The following is a 19987-nucleotide window of genomic DNA, read 5'->3' as shown; positions in this document are numbered from 1 at the left end:
AGCACTCCCGCCATCACTTTTGCAGATGGCCTCCCAGTTTGCGAAGTTGGCCGGGGGATTGAGGCCGCCCCTCTGACACTCACGCAAGGCCATGTTTCACTTTTTGGCAAGCAAATGGTTGCTTGCCACCTAAGCATGGCCAACGTTTGCCCGCCCTAGTGTGACACCAGCCTTATATACACTCTAAGTCCTGAGTTTTTGTCAGCCTTAACTCACGTCATCCAACTGAATATCGATGAACGCACGGGCCAGAGAGAGGACGTCAGAGAGACCGGCATTAGTACTCTCTGTTTTCCACACGCACGAGCGCGCGGAGGAGCTATGGAGCTGAAAAATAAGTATTGGATTCTGCGGCACGGGCGTAGCAAGCCCAACGAGAGAGGTCTGATCGTCTCTCATTTGGTGAGCACCCTTCATCCTGCATCCATGCAATGCTTGTGCTGGTTCCATTACTTCTTGTTTAATTTGGGTGGTTCCTAGAGCAACGGTGTGTTGGAGGAGCATGGACTCTCTGCTGTGGGTATAAATCAAGCTCAAGAAGCAGGACGTCTGTTTCTCAAGGTATTGCACGTCCCTCCTGACGTTACGCACTCTTCAACTGATGGTCCACCTGTGTATTGCAAGGCACAAGTAGCGATGTCTTCCCTAAAAATTAGTTACATGATGATTCCATGCTGGCAGCCACTATGGAGATTTATTAACATCACAGAGCTTTAGCACCTGTGAAATTCTTCAGTTTCAATGCGAAACCTAGTACTTTATGTGACTCGTGCACCTATTACGCCTTGTAGTTCAAAAATAAAAATAAAACTAAACAGATGTATATAGCATTTTAAAACGCTGCGGACTGTGTGCAGGCAAGGTTATTCTCAAGGTGCAGAGAGGGAGAGGTTAGACATTGCCTCAGTTGCTTCTGCGAGGGAGTAAAGGTGCGACTTGGGAGAGGAAGAGGAGGAGAGGATTTCGAAGTGGCGAAACAGCTTGGGATTAGTGCAAAGGAGTGGATCGGCATCGGCTTGGAATGTGGAGCGGAGAGGAGATTTTTTGTGGCCTAATGGAGTGCGAGAAGGTAGGAAATACCAAGTTTTGCAACTTCAACAAGGCACCCCCTTGCTCGAGCGCCCGTGACGAGATCGACCAAAGACAACTAAAAGCTATGGACAACGGATTGTCAACCATCCATTTCGCAGCCTATGTCTCGGCATAGTTCTCAAGGAACCCAACAATTTGTTTGGCTCAAGTTTGTGAAGTCAAAAGCAAATGGAGGAGTTGGTTAGAGGACAACGACAAAGATCAGTTGGACAAGGATGGCAGTACCAGTACTCAGTTAGCTGCCTCGGTACCTGAGAGGTACGACCGCGGTCATGATTGTGATTCGACGCTTTGTTTGGCTCGAGAGTTTGAAGCCAAAGGCAAAAGCAAGAACTCACAGATAGACAAGGATAAAGGCAAGCTGGACAAAGATTACGATAATAAAGATTTGACAAAGGAGATCTGCATGACACTCGTGGCGGTGGCCACAGTGGCCTCGATGTCAGATTTCTAGTCAAATGACATGTGTCACCACTAGCTTCAACCACAGAGAAGCTTGTGAGTGGCAGAGAGGGGCAGGCACTGTTTCCTATAATTAATTTGGATCCTTGTGTTGGAGTTCAAATTTTGGTGTTTGGATCTGTAGGTCGGAGTTCAATGCACATGTATCTGGCAGGGAGCCAATCAGACGTCTAAAACACTATGGATGGGCTAGCTAATTCATTGTTGTTGGTCGGATTATGGACATGATGTGTTCCAACAGTTCATTATCTTGGAGTTTTATATTTTGGACGTGATGTGTTCATAGTTTACGAATGGGGATTATTGGACGTAGTATGGTCTACAGTTCAAAGTTTCTACAAAGGCAACCGATGCTCAAGATGGCATTACTTTCAGGTATAAAGTTGAGGAGAGCAACATCGAGGTGTATCCAGTAGCCCGGCCGGTGCTGGGTTGTCCATGGTAGCTTCTTCATCGACTTGGTCCCATTATTTAGTTTGGCTTTTAGGTATTTATTTTACTTATTTGTCAAAGTCTTTGGTAGGTCAATTTACTGGGCTTGTTATATAAGCAAACCCTTGCCTCCATTGTATACACATTCAATTATTCATTGTTAAGGTTGATTGGTTCAGGAGACTCTCTCTCTCTCTCTCTCTCATGCTCACTCCCCTTGGTCTCTACGCTTTCACATCGTCGACTTTGACAATAACCAAGGTAGTTAGTCCTCTTCTTGCGCTTTTTCATTTGCCCTTTTGGATTGATTGTTCATGTTCAAAAGCTGACTAATCTAGGTCTGAAGGACCTCTTGCAGCTCTTGTTCTGTAAACATCCTCGGAGAAGGAGGTTTCTTGATTGCTGGTTTGATGGGTGGTTCGGTGGCTTTTTGTCACTGAATGTGCACTTCAGTGATGATTACTAAGACAAAAATTTTGCAAACTGAGGATCTTTGGCAAATTTAATCATCTGCTTTGTTTACTCGTCAACCTGCTATCGATGTTCGATCTCTTGAAGTTCGTACTGAGTAGGCCCACGTGGCCCGTATTCTTCCTCTGTTAATTCGGTTGACGACACGGCCCGGCGTAGTTCCGTGCCAAGAGGTAATGGCCCCAAAGATTGATGGCCCTTTTTGTATTTATTTTTATATTAATCTGTGTGCAAAGTACAAAGAGAGCCCGCGGGTACTCACTCTCAGACTCTGCGTCCAAATGCTTTGAGTACTAAGTCCCTAAGGACTTATTTATTCTTATAAGAGATGGCCAAAAGCAGAGCCTTAAAATCAACTAACTCAAGCTGAAAAGCAATTGCCCAAAAGCAGCCAAAATCAACTAGCATAATTTCCGTACGATGTCAGCTGAAATCACGGAATTCCATACGCTACAACGAAAGCATGTTAGCGTGTTCTGCGACAGTTCGTAGAGTGCCATGTCAGCATGTCGGCGCATTTCCCGGGGGGCGTGCCTCGTCACCTGTCACAAATTGGTGACATGGCTACCTGGTACACACACCGCCCTGCTGAGATGCTGTAGTGGCAGCTGTATAGTCTCCCCAAATTCCCGCCGCATAATGCGTTGGCAAAAAAGTTGACGTGGCAGCCATACAGTCTCCACGATTTTCGGGCTGCTAACGTGGCAGATTTGCGTACGGATTTTCTGGCAGCTTTTGGGCCTGCTTTTGCCTGTGCAATGCATGAGAGAGAGAGAGAGCTATACTTTTTAAAGCTTTGCTTTATTTACTCAAGAGAGCTTGTGAGAGAGAGATTGCTTCATTTTTGAAAGCTTTTGAGTTTTCAACTTTTAGGGGCTCTGCTTTTGGCATCCCTTGTAATGATTAAATAAGTGGGCAGGCTTCCCACTTCTCCGAGCATCTGGACGTAGAGTTTGAGAGTGAGAGCGTCCCACTAGTGCCCTTGTACTTTGAGCTGCAGATTAATACAAAAAGAAATACCGAAAGGGGTGCCAATCTTTGGGGCCAACATCGCTAGGCACGGAACTTCGCCGGGCCAGTGTCGAATCAATTGTGAAATGTGAACTGTTTTAAAGTGAAATATTGTGGTGTTGCGGTAGATTCTCAACTTGGAGTTTCCAAGTCTGTTACTGTGGTATCAGAGCGCGGCCGACTACTCTTCTACCGGGAAATCCGATCCTTTTTTACGCGGCACTTATGGATTCAGATAGAGATCAGTCGACTTTCTCTGCACCTGGAGAGGTGGGAAGAGATCACGAAGAGGATTCACGCGAGGAGTACAGCCCGCCTCGGCCTACTCCGGTGGAGCTTGAAGAGATGGAGCGTCGACGATTGATCGACCATGCAGGGAAGATGATGTTCAATTTTACGAAGGACTCGAAATTTGCAAAATTTATGAACTAGACCTCCTTCGACGAGGTGTATGCACAGTGGCAGCAGACCACAGAATCACCGCCCAAATCAGTACTCAAGAAACCTCCTACTCCAGGATGTTTACTGAGCAAGAATTGGAAGAGGTGGTTGATGCACGGATTTCTTAGCTTTTTGACACGCAGAACAAAACGGAAAAGCACGACAAAAAGCAGAAGAAAGGAACTGACTTCCCTGGTTATTTGGGTCGTCAATCTACTTCTGCCTCGGCAAGAAAGCAGACGAAGCATGTGCGGTTTGAAGGATTCCTAGTTCTTCTTCTTCTAGAGTTCTTCTAGGTGTTTTGAGTTGAGCGAAAAAGACAGAAAAGGCAAAATTTGAAGCAAAAAGCAAAGCTTCAGAAAGGCCAAGACAAAGGCAAAGAAGTCAAAATCTCGCCCAGTTTTGGACAGTTCTACTGAGGACTCGTCTTCGGATAGTTCGGACTCCGATGACAACAAATTTTATGCAAGGAAGAAGAATTTTTACAAAGCCAATCAATATGACTTTCTGGAAGATAAAAGCAAGAAAGTCCGAGAGTTTAAAGAAGGTGGACAGTCAATTAAATTTGACACATTTTCTGTATTTCGAGATGCTTCGAAGGCTTTGGCCTTCATACAACATTTTGACATAGCTTTCTCTGGAGGACGTTACTCAGAGCACTCCAAGATTCGGAGGGCTACCTCTTACTTGAGGGGAAATGCTCAAACTTGGTGGTCCATGCTTCTATTGAACAAGAAAGTGCCAGTTAAATGGCTGAAATTTAAAAGGCTTTTTATTTTTTCTTGGTTGACTTGGGAGTACGAGCGTAACATACGAACTGCTTGGAACCATCTTCGGATGACTAAGAGAGATTCATTGGACGCATATTGTGAGAGATTCTGGAACTCTTTTCTACCAGCCTCTTCATTTAAGAAGATCTCGTTCAAAGAACAGATTGAGCGGTTCACATTGGGACTTCCTACAGAGATCCGAGATCACTGCTTAGAGCAAAAGTTAAATTCCATTTAGGAATTGATGAGTCATGCGACACAGGGTTTTGCCATTCATTCAGGCAGTTTGACTTACCTCACAGATGAGATCATGACGCAGAGAACCGAAGAGACTTCTAACAATGAATGTAGAAAGAAGAAGAGTAACCCAGAACAGAAAGAAAAGGATGCACGACCCCAGCTCACTCTTCGAGAGAGGGTCAGCTATATCAAAGAGGGAAAGTGCTTTGGATGCAGGGAAACTGGGCACATGTTCGTGAAGTGCCCTAAAAAGGCACCGAATAAACAGGATGAAGAAAGGTCAGAGAGTTCGAAAGCAGCTGAGGAACGTGGCAGAAAAGGCAGATGAAAGCCAAAATGGTACCACATTGCGTGGGGCCCGAACCAAATTAAATGAATGAAAGTATAAACTTTGCCGCTTTTAGGGAAAAGTGAAAGATTAGGAATCCCTCTTTTTCTTTGATGAAGGAGCCAAGGCCAACTCCTTTTGGCGGCTCGATTTGGAATTACGCTCGATAGACTGAGGCCACAGGCGGAGGTAGTTCTAACGGCACCTGGACGGGATGTTGCCATTACACCGATCATGGGCAAACTTTGTTTGCAATGTCAGGGGTGTTTAGGGTACGAAAATTTCTACGTAATTCCCTTGGGAGGTTGTGATGTCTTGTCACAAACTGATGACGCGTCGAAGCCCTGAAGAAGGGAGTCAACTTGCAGATGTGGGCCGAGGAGCCTAAACCCTAAGTGAAGAGGCAAAGCAGCAGGAAATAAAGTAGGGCTCACACACTCACACAAGAACTTACGAAGCAGGCTGATGACGTGACAGATTTCCAAAAATCACGCTGGCTGATGACGTGGCAGAACTGTATAGATTTCCACTTTTCACGCTGGCGGTGCTCACGTGGCAGGACTGTACGGATTTTCGTAAATTGCGCTGACAGCTTTTTGGCTTTGCTTTTGGACCAGATGCTTTTGAGTTTGAAGGCTTTTCACTGTAATTGGTTTTTAGGCCAAGGGCCTTTAAATATGAGGTTAGGGCTCATTCTCTGGCATGCTTCTTGGAGAAGGTGCAGAGTCTGGAGTACCGGCTTGTACTGTGTTGATGCAATATAAAGAAATACCGAAAGGGGCGCCAAGGTTTGAGGCCAATACTCTTTGGGGTGGAATTCTGCCACTTTGTGTCGCGTGTCGTCCCTCTCTTTCAGTTCAGTTGTTATTGAAGTGCTAAAAGTCTGTTCAGTCTGTTCTTTTGTATTGGCACGTGGTGCCCGTCTTGTGACACGTCCTACTCGAAATCCCTTGGTACCACAAGAACAACGCCGTGGTTGACTACCGGGTCGAGAAAGCGACTTTGACAAATGAAGGGCACGGACATTGTACTTGATGAAATTCAGTATCTTTACTTTTTGGAAAGGATTGAATGATGATTGAAGGTCGAATATGTTTTGACCTCGAAAAAGAACGCCAAGATTTTCTCCACACTCATGCCGATTTCTTTTCAGAGGGCCTGCCAGGCGAGTTACCACCCGCTCGTCCTGAGGACATTCACTTCCGCTGCACCTTACATTGGTATCAGAGCTTTGGCAGTGTTCTGTATCACTCAAGAAAAAAACCACAAGAACCACATAATTTTTTTTGCTTGTTGAGGTCGCACGTAACCCAAGTCTTCTTGGGCATGTCGATTCCTAATCATGTTTTTGAAGAGTGACAGGAAACCCAAGAAAGAAGGGCTTGTCCAGCCTCCCCTTGTGCCTCTTTTCACTCATTGAGAGCGGATCGTGCACTTAGCGGCCGGCCAATCGACGTGAGGTGGGAAAAAGCAACCTTGGTGTGAGCGCAAGGCCGCCAAGGGGTGCGCCCGTGGGAAAGAGAAGAACTCGGGTAAAGAGAAGATCCTTCTCTAACACAGATTGCAAGCTAAAGAAGAACCTCAAGAACCTCAAGAACCTCTAGACTCCAAGAACCTCAAGAACCTCAAGACTCCAGAACCTCAAGACCCAAGGACCCAAGACCCAAGACCCGCAAGAACCCAAGTTCCTCGTGAACTTAAGAACCCAAGACTTCAGTGGATGGTCAACACTCGAAGCGGAATGGATACTTCGCTTAGAGGTGGTGAGCATGAGGGTGGCAAAGAAGAATTTTCCCTACCAGGAGGTTTTTCTGACCCTCCCCCTCCCCCATCTATGCCAAGGATTTCACTAACAAGCTTTCGACAAAATGATGATGGACAGGAAGTTAGAACGCGAAGAAAGAAAAGCAGAAATGGATAGCAAGCACAAAGAAAGAAGAGCCGAAATGGAGCGTGAACACCAAGAAAGAAAAGCAAAAATAGCCGACGAACACGAAGAAAGCATGGCAGCCATAGCCCGTGAAAACGAAGAAAGAATGGCAGCCATAGAGCGTGAGCACAACGAAAGGAAAGTCACATTGTTCTGACTTTTTCCTAATGTGCAGGCGCAGCTTCAAGAGATTCGGTAGAAGGAGACTCTCTTAGTCTTGTCTTCTCCAAAGCAAGACACACAGAAATTACATGATTTGCATGATAATGATAAGCATGATGAATTGCATGATGATTTGCAGGATAATGATGTGATTTCTCACGAGCATGATGATTTGCAGGAAAAAGACGTGATTGTTCACAAGGTTGATGGTTTAGTGGATACTTTTTCTAGTGAAGCTAACCTCATTGCAGATTCGATCGATCACAAAGAGCTGATCTTGGCTTTCGAGTCGAGGTCCGTAGATCCCCCACAAGAAGATTCGATAGATCCTGAAGAACCGATCTTGGCTCTTGAGCCTAGGTCCCAAGAATCCCCGCAGGAAGTATTATGTGTTCACATAATTAGTCAACAGGCATTGTTCGAGTGTTTCATTCGTGATCGTTTCCTGTATTTTAGTCACCGTTCTTATGTGATCCCTTTTCACAGGCATGTCATAATGTACGTTGAGCACGATTCACTCATGAATGAGCACGGATGTATGCCGATTACTCATGAAAAGATGAAATGTTTGCATTCAAGGAAGTCACATTCCATGTCTCTTCCTTGGCGGGACACAGTCGTAGAAAGAGCACAAGAAGGATTGAGCATCAAGCATCTGCATTTCCATTGTGTTTTGCCACAGTTGATTGATTTAGATCAGAAAGCCAAGATGCGTGTGCTTGATGAACAGTTTGGCACTCCGTCACTTTGTTCATCTGCATTGCATGGCATGCACAGTTTTTTCGAAAGAATAGTATTTTTCGAGTCACTTTACATGGAATGGGTATGTTCATGTTTTTGTGTTGGAAGTGGTTTCAGGACTTTTCATCCTCGGAGATTCTTGAAGAAGCTAGACGCATGACTATAGACGAAGTTGAAGCATGGAAGGAGCCACAGAAGACTTTGTGTCGCTTTCGGCGCGGCCCAAAGAAGCAAGCGTTGCAGACCTTTATGAAGTTCAAGTATTTCATGACCCACGCATCAGAGTGGGCCGGCGAAGAGTCCTTTCGAGGATTCCAGACACTGATAACGATCTCCCTCGATGCCATACAGTTTGGTACCAATACCTCACTTTGAAAAGGAGGGGATGTCACGTGCACATCTAACCCTATGTGTAGTGGACAAGCTACTTCATGATATGGGTTCGGTTCAGTTCAGTTCAGTCAGTCTAGAATAGGAAGTGATTTGGCACTTTTGTGAGTCTGTTCGCAGACCGTGCATGTCCAGACACTTATATTAGATGCATATTCTCTGGTTGCACACAGCATGATCATCAGATTTCCATCAAAACCCATCAAGAGCATTTTTACAGTGCATAGACCTATTTTTCCTATTTTTGACATTTTTCACTTATTATTTTTAAGTGACTTTTGTTGGGAACTGGGTAGGGCAATTTGACTAGCCAAGTATATATAGAAACCTAGCGCTAGCACTTTCTGGCAAAAGAGGCAGCAAGAACCCGGTGTTCATCAGGCAACTTCTCAGCAAGACTCCCCAAGACAGAAGACCTAGCGTTTTTGCAGATGCAGAGCTAGCGTTTTTCAGCAAGACAGAAGCCTGGCGTTTTTGCACAGCAGAACAGCCTCGGCGACAACACGACACAACAAATCAGCCCTAGCGTTAGCAGAGTCCACAGCAGACAATAGATTTCCCTAGCGTTAGCAGATTTCCACCGCAAGACCAGTTTTCAGCCCTAGCGTTTTTGCATCAGTCTGATACCTCAGCGTTTTTGCAGATCTTCGCGACAAGATCCACAGTAGGACCAGCGTTTTCAGTTTTCAGGAGTCAGACATCGCAGTAGAAGTCCCGAACATCGCAGATCTCACCTCCCCGCAGCAGATCCTCGCCGCACGGTCAGATTCATCGAAGTTTGCAGTTTCAGCCCGGAAAACGCAGATTTCAGCATCTGTGTTTTCAGCGTGTCGTCGTCGCATCGTCGCCATCGACATCATCACCGACATAGAGTCAGAATTCAGCAGATAAAGATTTGCAGATTTCAGCCCTTAGCATTTTCAGATTTCAGCCCGTCTCGTCGTCGTCCTCATCGTCGTCGACATCGTCGACAAGTTTAAAGCATTGTAGAGATTTGTGCAATCATAAGTAGACCGCTCTCGCCAGATTCAGCCGCTGTCCGCAGATTTTCAGCATCTGCGTTTTCAGCGCATCGTCGTCGCCATCGCCGTCATGGCCGACACAGTGTCAGAATTGAGCAGAAGTCAGCGTTTTTGCAGATTTCAGCCCATCCTCGTCGTCCTCAACATTGTAGTCGGCAAGTCCATTGCATCTAGACCATTGTACCAGATTTGTGCAATCAATAACATAGACCTCTCTCGCCATAGAGAGGGGGGCCCTTGGAGGAGGGTTTGAGAACCGTCTGGTGTCGTATTCTTCTCTCTCTCTCTCTCTCTCTCTCTCTCTCTCTCTCTCTCTCTCTCAGTCTCGGCACCTTCATTCATAATGTCATTCACTTTGTTTGTGATCATTGCACTCTCTCACAAAAGGTACAGAAGGCTCTCCCTTCCGTAAGTAAAAGGAACCCTTGAGCACAATTCGGAGCACTCATCTTGAGCAAAAGTTCAACATTCACTTCCGCTGCAACTTACACACACCTCTCCTCTTTGGAGTCTCAAAAGCAAGACGACAGCGAGGGCCTTCTTGCCAAAGCAAAGGAGGTCGAACACACCGTCACCGCACGCATGGCAAACCTTGCCACCCAAGTCCAAGAAGCAACCATCACGGTCTCCTCCAAAGTAGAAGAGTGCATGCAGGAACGTTGTCGACGGGAAGGACTAGCACTATCTATTTGTATCGGCGGCTTGCCCTCTACTTGGTGGGGAGAGAGTGACGACTATACCCCAACGCTAGTGAAGCTCAACCAAGCCATCCACCCAACCGAGTTTGACCCCATCACAATTGAGAAGGTTCACCATGACAACCGCACCAACCAAGGCATCTTGGTCTTCAAGACTAAAGAGGCGCGCATAACACTTGTACAACAAACACGACTTCTCAAGGGCACCAAAGTATGGATAAGCGAGGCCTTGACTCTTGCCCAACTCAAAGTCAAGAAACAAGGAACTCCAAAAGGTTCGAGAGGCACGAGCAATCGACAAATGGGCCGTCTATCGAGGCGGCAAGGCCATCATCGAGGAATTTCGGGCTCCAAAAACTCCGAGGCCATCTTCCCCTTCTCTTTCCCCTAAGTGACATATGTCACAATTTTGTTGTATCCACATTAGTCATGATTCTCCATGTACTCCTTGGTCCCATAGGTCATATTTGACCTCCAAGGACGATAATGAAATCTGTGTGTGTCTCTCTCTCTCTCTCTCCCCTCGTCGGATAGATCTTTAAGGTCTCTTGGGATAGTTTCCTACGACGTTAGAAATTCTCTTCTTCTTCTCTCTCTCTCTCTCTTTCTTTCTCTCTCTCTCTCTCTAACCCTTCTTAAGCTAAGTAAACCTCATAGACCTAATAAAACCACCATCCACAACTCTTTTTGGAACAAATGTTATGCCACTCCCATTAAAAGCATAGGTCTCCCTCACCGTATCAACAAACTCCCAATACCAAAGAAAGATTTCCCCTTGTAAGGAATCCTCTGTCTTTCTCGTACACCCCCAACTTTCATTTTCCTTTTTCTTTATTTTCACCCTCCCCATGTTCACCAAAGGATGAAAGTCAAAAGTGGAAAACGGGATATCTGTCCGGTTTTCTAATTACAAACAAGCTAGGATGGTTTTCCAAGTCCCCTTTTGGATTTACTGAGAGCCAGTCGTGAACTTTAAGCGGGTGAATTGCATTTTTTATGTCACAAGGAAAGGGCTATGCTGGTTGTAGATTGCGCATACGCTGAAGAGGAACAGCTTGTCTTTTTGTGAGTGTGTGTGGGTTGGATGAGCTCTACCATTGAGGCCACTACCCAAAGCCAATGCTTGCTCGCCATTTGTTTGCGAATCCAATTTGCACGGCAATCAGTATGGGGTGAGGGATGGCCCCTTGACACCTCGTCCCTTTGACCTTTTAAATTAAACGACCCGTTGAAACTTACAAGTCTTTTACACTTAAGCTTATTTTTGGAAAACAAGGGTGAAGCTCCTTGTAAACCCCCCATAAGTTAAATGTTGGCTGAAAGGACGTGCTTTTCCTTCATAGGAAAAATCTTCCTCTTCCCTTTGTTCCCTGCATAGACTTTATCATGGCTGTCCATGCTAAAACTTGTGCGAAAGGAACCACAATAGCCAAAATGCCTTGCGTGTCTGAAAAGGTTGACCACGCCGAAGTAGAAGCCTCACGCATTGTCCTCTTGAATCCAGTTGTTCATGAAGAATTAACTCAAAAAAAAACCTCCCTTGACCTATTTATAGTATACTATAACCAAAATGTGATACTCCCACACTGTACATATGCTCGAAGTAGATGCTTTACGAGAAGGGAGAGCACTTCGAAGTTGCATGCAATTTGGCGTCCATCATTGGCTAAGCATTTGGCACTACATGCTCCACCTCTAAACCTCATCCTTTGAAAGCCGATTATCATACAAGAAGTGGTACTGGAGATAGAAGAGATCCCCTCTACTTGTCAAAGACAACTCCAGCACATGGAGTGGAACATGCACCTGGTTTGCTGCATGCTGGATGAACAAGAGTAAAAAATGGAATCGAAATTTCTATCCTCAAATGGAAAATAAAAAATCAAAGAACATTCTCTCCTTCTAGAAGGAAGGAAATCCCCCGTGTTACCCATAATCCACAACTGGCATAAAAGTGCAACTGAATCATCAACTTGCTACCCCTTTGATAGATACCTCTGTTCACAATTCCAAGAAAGACGTGAAATTGGAAAAGGCACAAAGAATCTGCCAATCCATCTCCTTGAAGAAAACACAGCCATAGAATTGTGCTCCAAAAGTGTTGAAGAGGATCCTATTGGTGTCCAAACACTTTCAACGATACTTGCAACCATGCACTGACCTGCAAGAGTGACCCCCTAGCCCTCATTATTAAGGCACGTAGGCCCAAAAAGCACTTGCTATGAAAAATTGGCGCCCCATAAAACCTGGTGTCCATAAAGTCAACACTTTCAATAAATTGGTCAAAAACCAGGCCGTCCATATTGCCATGTCAGCAGCCTGCAAAACGTGTTGCGACTCCTGCTGTGATTTGCAGGCAGCTGGGCTGTTAGTTGAGACCTCTGCTCCGATTCGGTCCATCCTCTCCTCGTCTGGTCCAGTACAGTGATCACTTTGACAAAAGTACTCTGTCATTTCTGGATTCTTCGAGAGAGACTCTATTCATATTTTGTGTGGCTAGTGGTACGTTTATCAATTGGAGAAAATCCCATGGTTTTGCATTGGAGTTAAGAGGGTGAGTGTGAGACTCTAGTGGGGGTAAGCAGATGGCTTTTCCTGGTTGTGATCGGGTCAAACATGCTGCTGTTTGGGTTTCCAGATTGGGATTGATGTTTCCTCTCAGCAGCAGCTCATGCTGTCTTTGCAATCCATTGGTTACAGCTGTGTCATTGGTCATTGTCACATTTGTCGCTGTAGATCATGCTTTCGTGGAAAATTAGGTACTTTTGGCTACAGCTTGTCATGCCCTTGTAGCAAGTTGAGTACTTTTGGCTACAGCTTGGTTTGCTGCAGGGAAGTTTGTATTCATTGGTCGGCAGCTTACATTGCACACTAAATACTACTTGCTCTCTGATGAATGGCCTAGGCTACACTGTTATTATCTGATCTAATCTTTTTGTGGACAGCCTCAAGCAGTACTTCGTGATGAGGGATGTCTATTCAGTAGCTGCATCCACCATCCATAATTGCAATTGGGGCAAAGAGGAGAGACTCATGGATTGAGTGTCTACTTGTATTTACACCCCGGTTGCTGCTGAGAAAAATAATTGGTGCTTATGGTGCATTGGATTGCCTTGGTCATCCAGAAATTGGCCAACGTCGTGCTTATATTGGCCAATATTTTACCTACATATCATGGACTCTGGTAGTTTAGCATTGAGATCAGATGTTCAGCAGGCACTGTTTGTACAGTTCATGAGTAAGTGAATCCTTTTGAGACTGCTGTTTAGTTTGCAAGGTGGTTGGCTAGAAGCGTTCTGGTAGTCTGATTAAGGATTACCTCCCAGAATTGTGAATGTCTCCCCTTTGGGGAGGGGTTACTTCAGAGCTCATTTTGAGACGTCATAGCAAGCAGAGGGGCCCTAGCATAGAGTCCTATAAATTGGAGTAGACCATTTTTCTACCTTTACAGTTGAGATAGGGCATGGACCTTTCTAGCCTGTGCCAGGGTCTTGGAGTTACAATTAGATTGCCTACCATCTTTGAGAGATAGAAAGGTATCTTGGAGACCTTTTGGGTGACCATTTTATGATGGTCAAATCGCTACCCTTAAGAGTTATCCTTCGCTCCTCTCTCTTGTGAGGATCCCATTTATTCATCTTCCTCATCACTATTCATGGAGACACTTGGCAAAGGGTGTGTTTATGAAGGAAACATTTGGTAGAGGGTTTTTTTCATAGGACACTTTGTTTGTGATAGAGCAGGAGACAGGGCAGCTGGGTGCACTCATTGGTTGGTGCTCCAAGAGCAGAGACAGTTGGCAGATGTTCAGAAGAGATAGGAGCTCCATAAAGTCTTCAACTTCTGGTACTCCAGGCAGGAAAAGAACAGAGGTAGAGAAAGCAAGAAGAAGAGACACGTCACACAGGGAAATGAAAACAGGGCCCGAGCCACCTATGCTAACCATTGACGCCTTCTGGCTTGAGTTGATCCAACACACTCAGATGAGAGTATGGAAACATCCAGGGCAGCTTAAATAGGGCTGAGAAAAGTGTGACCCTTTCTTTAGTTTGTAGTGGCCAGGACCTTGCTTGAAGCAGAGCAGTGTCTTTTTTGGTAGTATGGGCTACCTGTTCGGTTCTTCTGTCCTCCCCTTTTATGATGTAACCTTTGTATATTATTTTTGCCTATCTTGGGAGAGTCTCCCCTCTTTGTTCATATTCCCTCAGTGGGGGTTGATGCAGACCACTATTCAGGTAATCAACTAATACAAGGATTTCTTTGCACGAAGAAGAAAAGATTCCTCAGAGGACTGAGGTGCCTTGGAGTATGCAGGTACATAGGCATAGGAATTTCACAGCTGGAATGCCGTCTTCTTCGGATGCCCCCTCCTTATCAGCAGCATGATCACTGCCATCTCCTCCGGAACCTGATGGCATGCCACTGTTAGTATTCCTCTTGATAGTCCTGATAGAAATGATATTCCTCTTGCTATGCTCATGCCACAGGATGAGGAGAATTTCCCACATCTTCTATAGGAGGTGTATATGTTGGTCCCTATCTGGACTATCTATTGGGAATACTCTCTGGTAATTGGCCTAGTGAATGAAATTCATCATAACTTACTTTTCTCTAACATCTTGAAGGTCAAACTTTTTGGTAAATAGTTGTTTTGTCACCTTGCTGATTGCTTTTGCTGCTTTTGCTATATTGAGCTGCATTGCATGTTTTTGTGCGTTATATCTGATTGAAAGGGTGCTGCTTTGCTCTAATTGTCATCCCTTATATGATTTAGGAGACCTTAGCCATGGGCCTCGGGACAAATAAGGTGCGGATCTATTGCTCACCTTTTAGTAGAACGATAGATACAGCAACGGCGGTGGCTGAAGTTGTACAGCTGGACCCTTCTCAAATAAAGGTGCTCTTTTTTTTCTCTCATAACCTCCTTTGTATTTTCAAGTCTATTTCTTGTTTGTGTGATGTGCACGATTTAGTAATTGTGTTATTCATCAGCAGGGCCTGATGCACTATCATGTATCACATTGCTTCCTGGTAGATGATGTCATGCTCACAATTTTTACAGCACATATCTTACACTCTCTCAACAAGCTACATAGGCATACAATTTGGCAATTTTTAGAAGCTACGAAGTGTTCATGAAGGAAACATGGATTTTAAATCAGATACATAGCCAAGGTTGGTCTCCAAATGTTTTTTTGTCTTTTTCGGTTTTCTTTGGCTTGCGATGAAACTTTGTTTCAGATGTCTCATGTTTCACTTTTGGGCTACCTATAAGTGGAAACAAGCTTATACAATGTATGTCCGTTTAATTTTTGCATTCAAGTGAGCTCCAAGGGAAGACTTGAAAGAAATTGTAGGAGTTCCTTAATAAGAAGCAAACCTGTCATTGTGCCTAGGAAGACGGCAAAGGATCAAGCAATGGGAAGATGAAGATCATGAGGTATTCTAGCCTTTTGACATTTCCAGCATGTTGGTGGAAGCTCTAGAACTGCCATGTTGATTTGGCGGTGGAACCAGTTGCATGACTCTAGGAATTATGTACTTCAAAAAATGTTGAAAATTTTGCAGATGTAGTAAAAGCGCTTGGAAACCAACTCCTGTAATTTATTGATGAGAAACTTTGTGTCTTCAGACGAGCTTCAGACTCCATGAGGTATTCTAGCCTTTTTACATTTCCAGCATGTTGGAATCCTTAGTGGAAGCTCTAGAACTGCCATGTGGATTTGGCGGTGGAACCAGTTGCATGACTCTAGGAATTATGTACTTCAAAAAATGTTAAAGTTTCTGCAAATGTGGTAAAAGTGCTTGGAAACCAACTCCTGTAATTTATTGATGAGGAACTTTGTGTGTTCTTCAGACTTCATAACTGTTTTAGTTGTAATGTGTAGAGGAGGGAGGATTTGTTTTCTTGGTGGAAAAGCAAACAACTGATCTCTCATACCACCGTAATTGGCCGGCATCACGTGCCAACAAAAGAGATTAACTGATAAGTAGGACGGACTCGCGCTTGAGTTTTACATCAAGTACAATCCCTTTGCCCTGGCTTTCCTTGCCCTATGATTGACCACGGCGGTGTTCTTGTGGAACGAAGGGATTCCTAGGAGGACGTCACACCCTTCCAAAGGCATGATGTAAAAGTCCTCGTGCCCTAAATACCCCTGACAATGCAACCGTAGTTTGCCAATGACATGTGTAATGGCAACATCCCGTCCGGGTGCCGCTAGCACTGCCTCGGCTGGTGGCCCCATTTTCTCGGGCGTAATTCCAAGTCAAGCCGCCAATTTGGTTGAAATGCCCCATGCTTTGTAAATTTGAGTACTTTCGTCCATCTGATCAGGATTGATTGGTCTCCACAAAGTTTGGTACCAGTCCTGCTTTCGTCTTTCCTTTTCTCCACGCTCTTCGGCTGCTCTAACTCTCTGGTTTGTCTTCTGGTTGTCCTCTGGATACCTTGTGTGGGCACTGGGCCGCCACATGTCCATGTTTTCCACATCCAAAACACTTCCCCTTCTTGAAATACTCAGCTCGCTCTTTTGCGGACAACCGAGGGCCTGAATCTCTCTGTTTCTGAAGCTTTCCTCTTCTTCGGTTACCGTTGTTTGAATTTTCTCCAGTCCTTGTGTGTCAAAAGTTGATCAGTGGGATACGTAAGAGTACCCGCATGCATAGCCGACCCTTGCTTGGCATGTCCATTAGTTGTTGTATGGACTCAGATTTCTGCAACAAATTGTAATCCTGTATCTCTTTAGGTAGACCACAACAAAATTGCTCAATTTGTTGCTTAAAGGTGATCTTTTTATAAGAAGAGACTGACAGAAAATTATCTTAAAATCTCTGGCAGTAAATGTCTAAAGTATCTTCTTGGTCGTCCGAAGATGATTCGAAGCGGTGATCACATCACGTTCGTACTCCTGAGTGAGCCAAGAAGAAGTGAAAAGTCGCTTGAACTGTAGCCATGAACTGTAGCCACTTCGTTGGTGCTTCCTTTCGTAACAGTAAGGTGGACCACCATGTTTGCGCGTATCCCTTCAGATAAGTGGGAAGGAGAAATCAACCGCTGTGTCCAGGGCCTCTGCCCCTCTAGCTGCTAGAAATAGTACATGGACTCTGAAGCAAGCCACCTCAAGGTCGGGAGAAGAGTCGTCGAGGTATCGTATAAAGTCGTAGTCGAAGAAGTCCCAACTGTGACAGATGTCAAAACTGGTCAGTCCATGGGGAACTGTCGCAAAAGGCGACACCTGTACCTATAGTGGATCTGCAGGTACGACCGCTCCTCTCGCGCCAAGTGGCTCGTGGCAAATGCATTGCCAAGAGACCCCTGAGCTGCTAAAGGACCTGTCCCGTGTGCTGGCGACGAGGTATGGGAGGGAGCAGATGGCGGAGCAGGGGGACTATTGGGAGGGTTGGAAGAGGCAGAGGGGGTGGAGGCGGGTGATGGTGGTGGCAGAGGGGTGGGGGTGGTAGGCAGAGGGGCTGTTGGTGGAGAAGCTGAGGTGGAAGGGGTATCCGCCGGCTCTATCCTGTTGTAGAGGGTCGAAACGGTTCCTTATGGGAACCCACTGCTGCTGGCCTGTTGCAAGCCGACCACCAAGGGCGCCAAACGGGCATGGTGGTCCCTAGTGACGTCGACCATGAACTTGCTGCCAGCCCTCCTCTGCGTGGGCACCAGTCTCGGAGGAGGTACCTGTCTCTACTCCCTGCGTCTGCCTACTGATCTTGGCCAACCTTAGTAGGCTGAGTGTGTGTTGCGGGTCGGGGCCTCCTCCGTGGACAGGCCTTCGCAAGATGGCCCATCTGTCTACAAATGAAGCATCGATTCGGGAGCCCCGAATACTCCATGTTCTGATGGAGCCAACCACCACTCACCCGAGGTAGTAGAACGAGCTTCGGGAGGGGGTGGGTGTCTCGAACTAGAACACTAACGAAGATATACCTGGTGCCTTGGAACCAACAGAAGCTGCCGTGCGCGGTGTCTGCAATACGGTCCCAATCTCGGAACCTATCCTTGAGAGTAGCAGGAGGTACTCTTTACTCAGGCAGGAAAACATATCGAAATGGGCAGGTCTGCCTCCTCGACAAGAGCATCGGTAGCCGGCGGATTGAAGCGATGGCGCTAGTGTTGAAAACAAGCTCTGGTTGCTCGGATGGCCAGGGGGCTCATCACAATGACCTTGGACGCCATCTCGGAGGTATCAAACTCTATCCGATAGTAGTCGCGCCCGAGAAGCTGAATGTCAATGATCTTTCCCACCCCTTCTATGCTAGGTCGGGTGTCGATTATCTTGCAGATAACAGAGGTGGCCTGAAGGTGTGCCACCTCTGCCTCTAAGCTTGCTTGCTCTGTCGGCAGAAGAGCAAGTCGGATGGTTGGTTCTGCGGAGTCGTGTGAGGGGGCTTCAGTTGAGTGCCTCTGTGCAGAGCAGAATCCTCCATCTATGTCTGCTGCTATGACAGCGAACAAGGACGGGAAGAAAGCGAAGGATGAGGGTCACGAGGCGGATAAGGGTTCACCAGCTCCTCCAACGGAGAAGAAGGGAGAGCAGCACCGGGGGGGTGTGGTGTGTGGGCAGCAGCAGCGAGTGCTCCGCTTGCGAGAAAGAGAGCAATCTTGGGATTTAAACATTTGTTCTCTTCTGTGTAGTAGCTAACACCAATGTATTTTACATATATGACTTGCAATTATTTTAACAGTTTAATTAGAGACTTGTAAGTATTTTGGGCTTTCTTTAGACCAATATCAGAAGGTTTCTGGTTTGGATAGAATATGAGGCTGGTAATTTGGCTTGTATTGTCCGTACTAGTGGCTCAACTTTTGTGCTAGCCAGCTCAAGCAGATCATGAGTGAGCATCAAAATGTAAATCAAGTTGGGACTAAAGATTCTTGCTCTCAATAGCATGTGTACTGGATATCTGCTGGATATGACTTCATGTGCCATATGTTTTTGATTTGTCTCAGTGCAGTGCGTAGAGCATCTACGGGAGAGATACTTTGGACCTGCTTTAGAGCTGAAATCTCATGAGCATGTAAGTTTTTAGTTGCTTTGAGAAAATATGGTTTGGCTTATTTGTTTCTCTTTGGGCCTAAAGTTCCAATTGCACTTACTTTTGACTATTTTCCAACATTTGATTTATTACTGGGCCAACATTAGCATCCTGCATCTGTCCTTTTTACTCCTTAACCCACAACACTGGTGATTTCAGTATCCTGAGATATGGGCATTGGATGAGCACAATTCTTTAGTTGGACCTATTGGTGGGGAAAGCGTGGCAGATGTTGCTGTGCGGCTAACTAGAGTAATTCGGCAGATAGAAACAGAATGCCAAGGGTAAAGTAATTGCAGAAGCTTTCATTTTCATTGCTCCACGTAATCAGTCAAGTATGGTTTTGAATTAGAAGTATGGCCCTTGAATTTATTCTGTATTCAAAAAGGAGAGAAGATTTTGAGCTTTCCAGTATGTGAACAAAAATAGCTTGAGGCCTTACAATTGTTATTCAGAATCCATTTATCTATAAATGGTAGAAGACTTCCTTTTGACATGCATAAGGTAAATGGAACATCCCCCTGAGGTATAGGAGGGCACCCGGTCCTTCATTTTTGTGTTGTGGGAGGCACTTGAGGGGTCGCACAGCTCCCTACCTCTAATTTAAAGAGTGAGGGAGGGGTGCCCTCGTGTGAGCAGTTGTGCCAGAGTCCGCTCCTTTGCTCCCTTATGTGGCCCAGTGTTGAGCAGTATTTATGGATCTCTCTCTCTCTCTCTCTCTCTCTCTCTCTCTCTCTCTCTCTCTCTCTCTCTCT

General features: G+C 45.6%; 1 protein-coding gene across 5 annotated transcripts in view; it reads left to right on the top strand.

The window, feature by feature from the left end:
- Positions 1–220: 220 nt before the first annotated feature.
- Positions 221–19987, top strand: part of LOC147454216 (Phosphoglycerate mutase family protein) — a 57163-nt gene continuing 37396 nt past the window's right edge. The window contains exons 1-7 of one of the 5 annotated variants that reach the window (XM_086516222.1): positions 345–402; positions 481–561; positions 858–2041; positions 14965–15087; positions 15253–15365; positions 19147–19214; positions 19392–19516. In XM_086516222.1, the coding sequence (XP_086372348.1) occupies positions 15326–15365; positions 19147–19214; positions 19392–19516 (233 nt within the window). In that variant the 5' untranslated portion in view covers positions 345–402; positions 481–561; positions 858–2041; positions 14965–15087; positions 15253–15325. Of the gene's footprint in view, positions 403–480; positions 562–857; positions 2042–14964; positions 15088–15185; positions 15366–19146; positions 19215–19391; positions 19521–19987 lie in introns of those variants that run through there. The other 4 variants (XM_086516220.1, XM_086516219.1, XM_086516218.1 and 1 more) reach the window with 4 other exon arrangements.

This window comes from Adiantum capillus-veneris, chromosome 7, assembly GCF_014529385.1.
Source record: "Adiantum capillus-veneris isolate H3 chromosome 7, ASM1452938v2, whole genome shotgun sequence".
Taxonomy (NCBI): Eukaryota; Viridiplantae; Streptophyta; class Polypodiopsida; order Polypodiales; family Pteridaceae; genus Adiantum; species Adiantum capillus-veneris.
The sequence above is the reverse complement of the archived record's forward strand: the minus strand, read 5'-3'. Positions and strand labels throughout refer to the sequence as shown.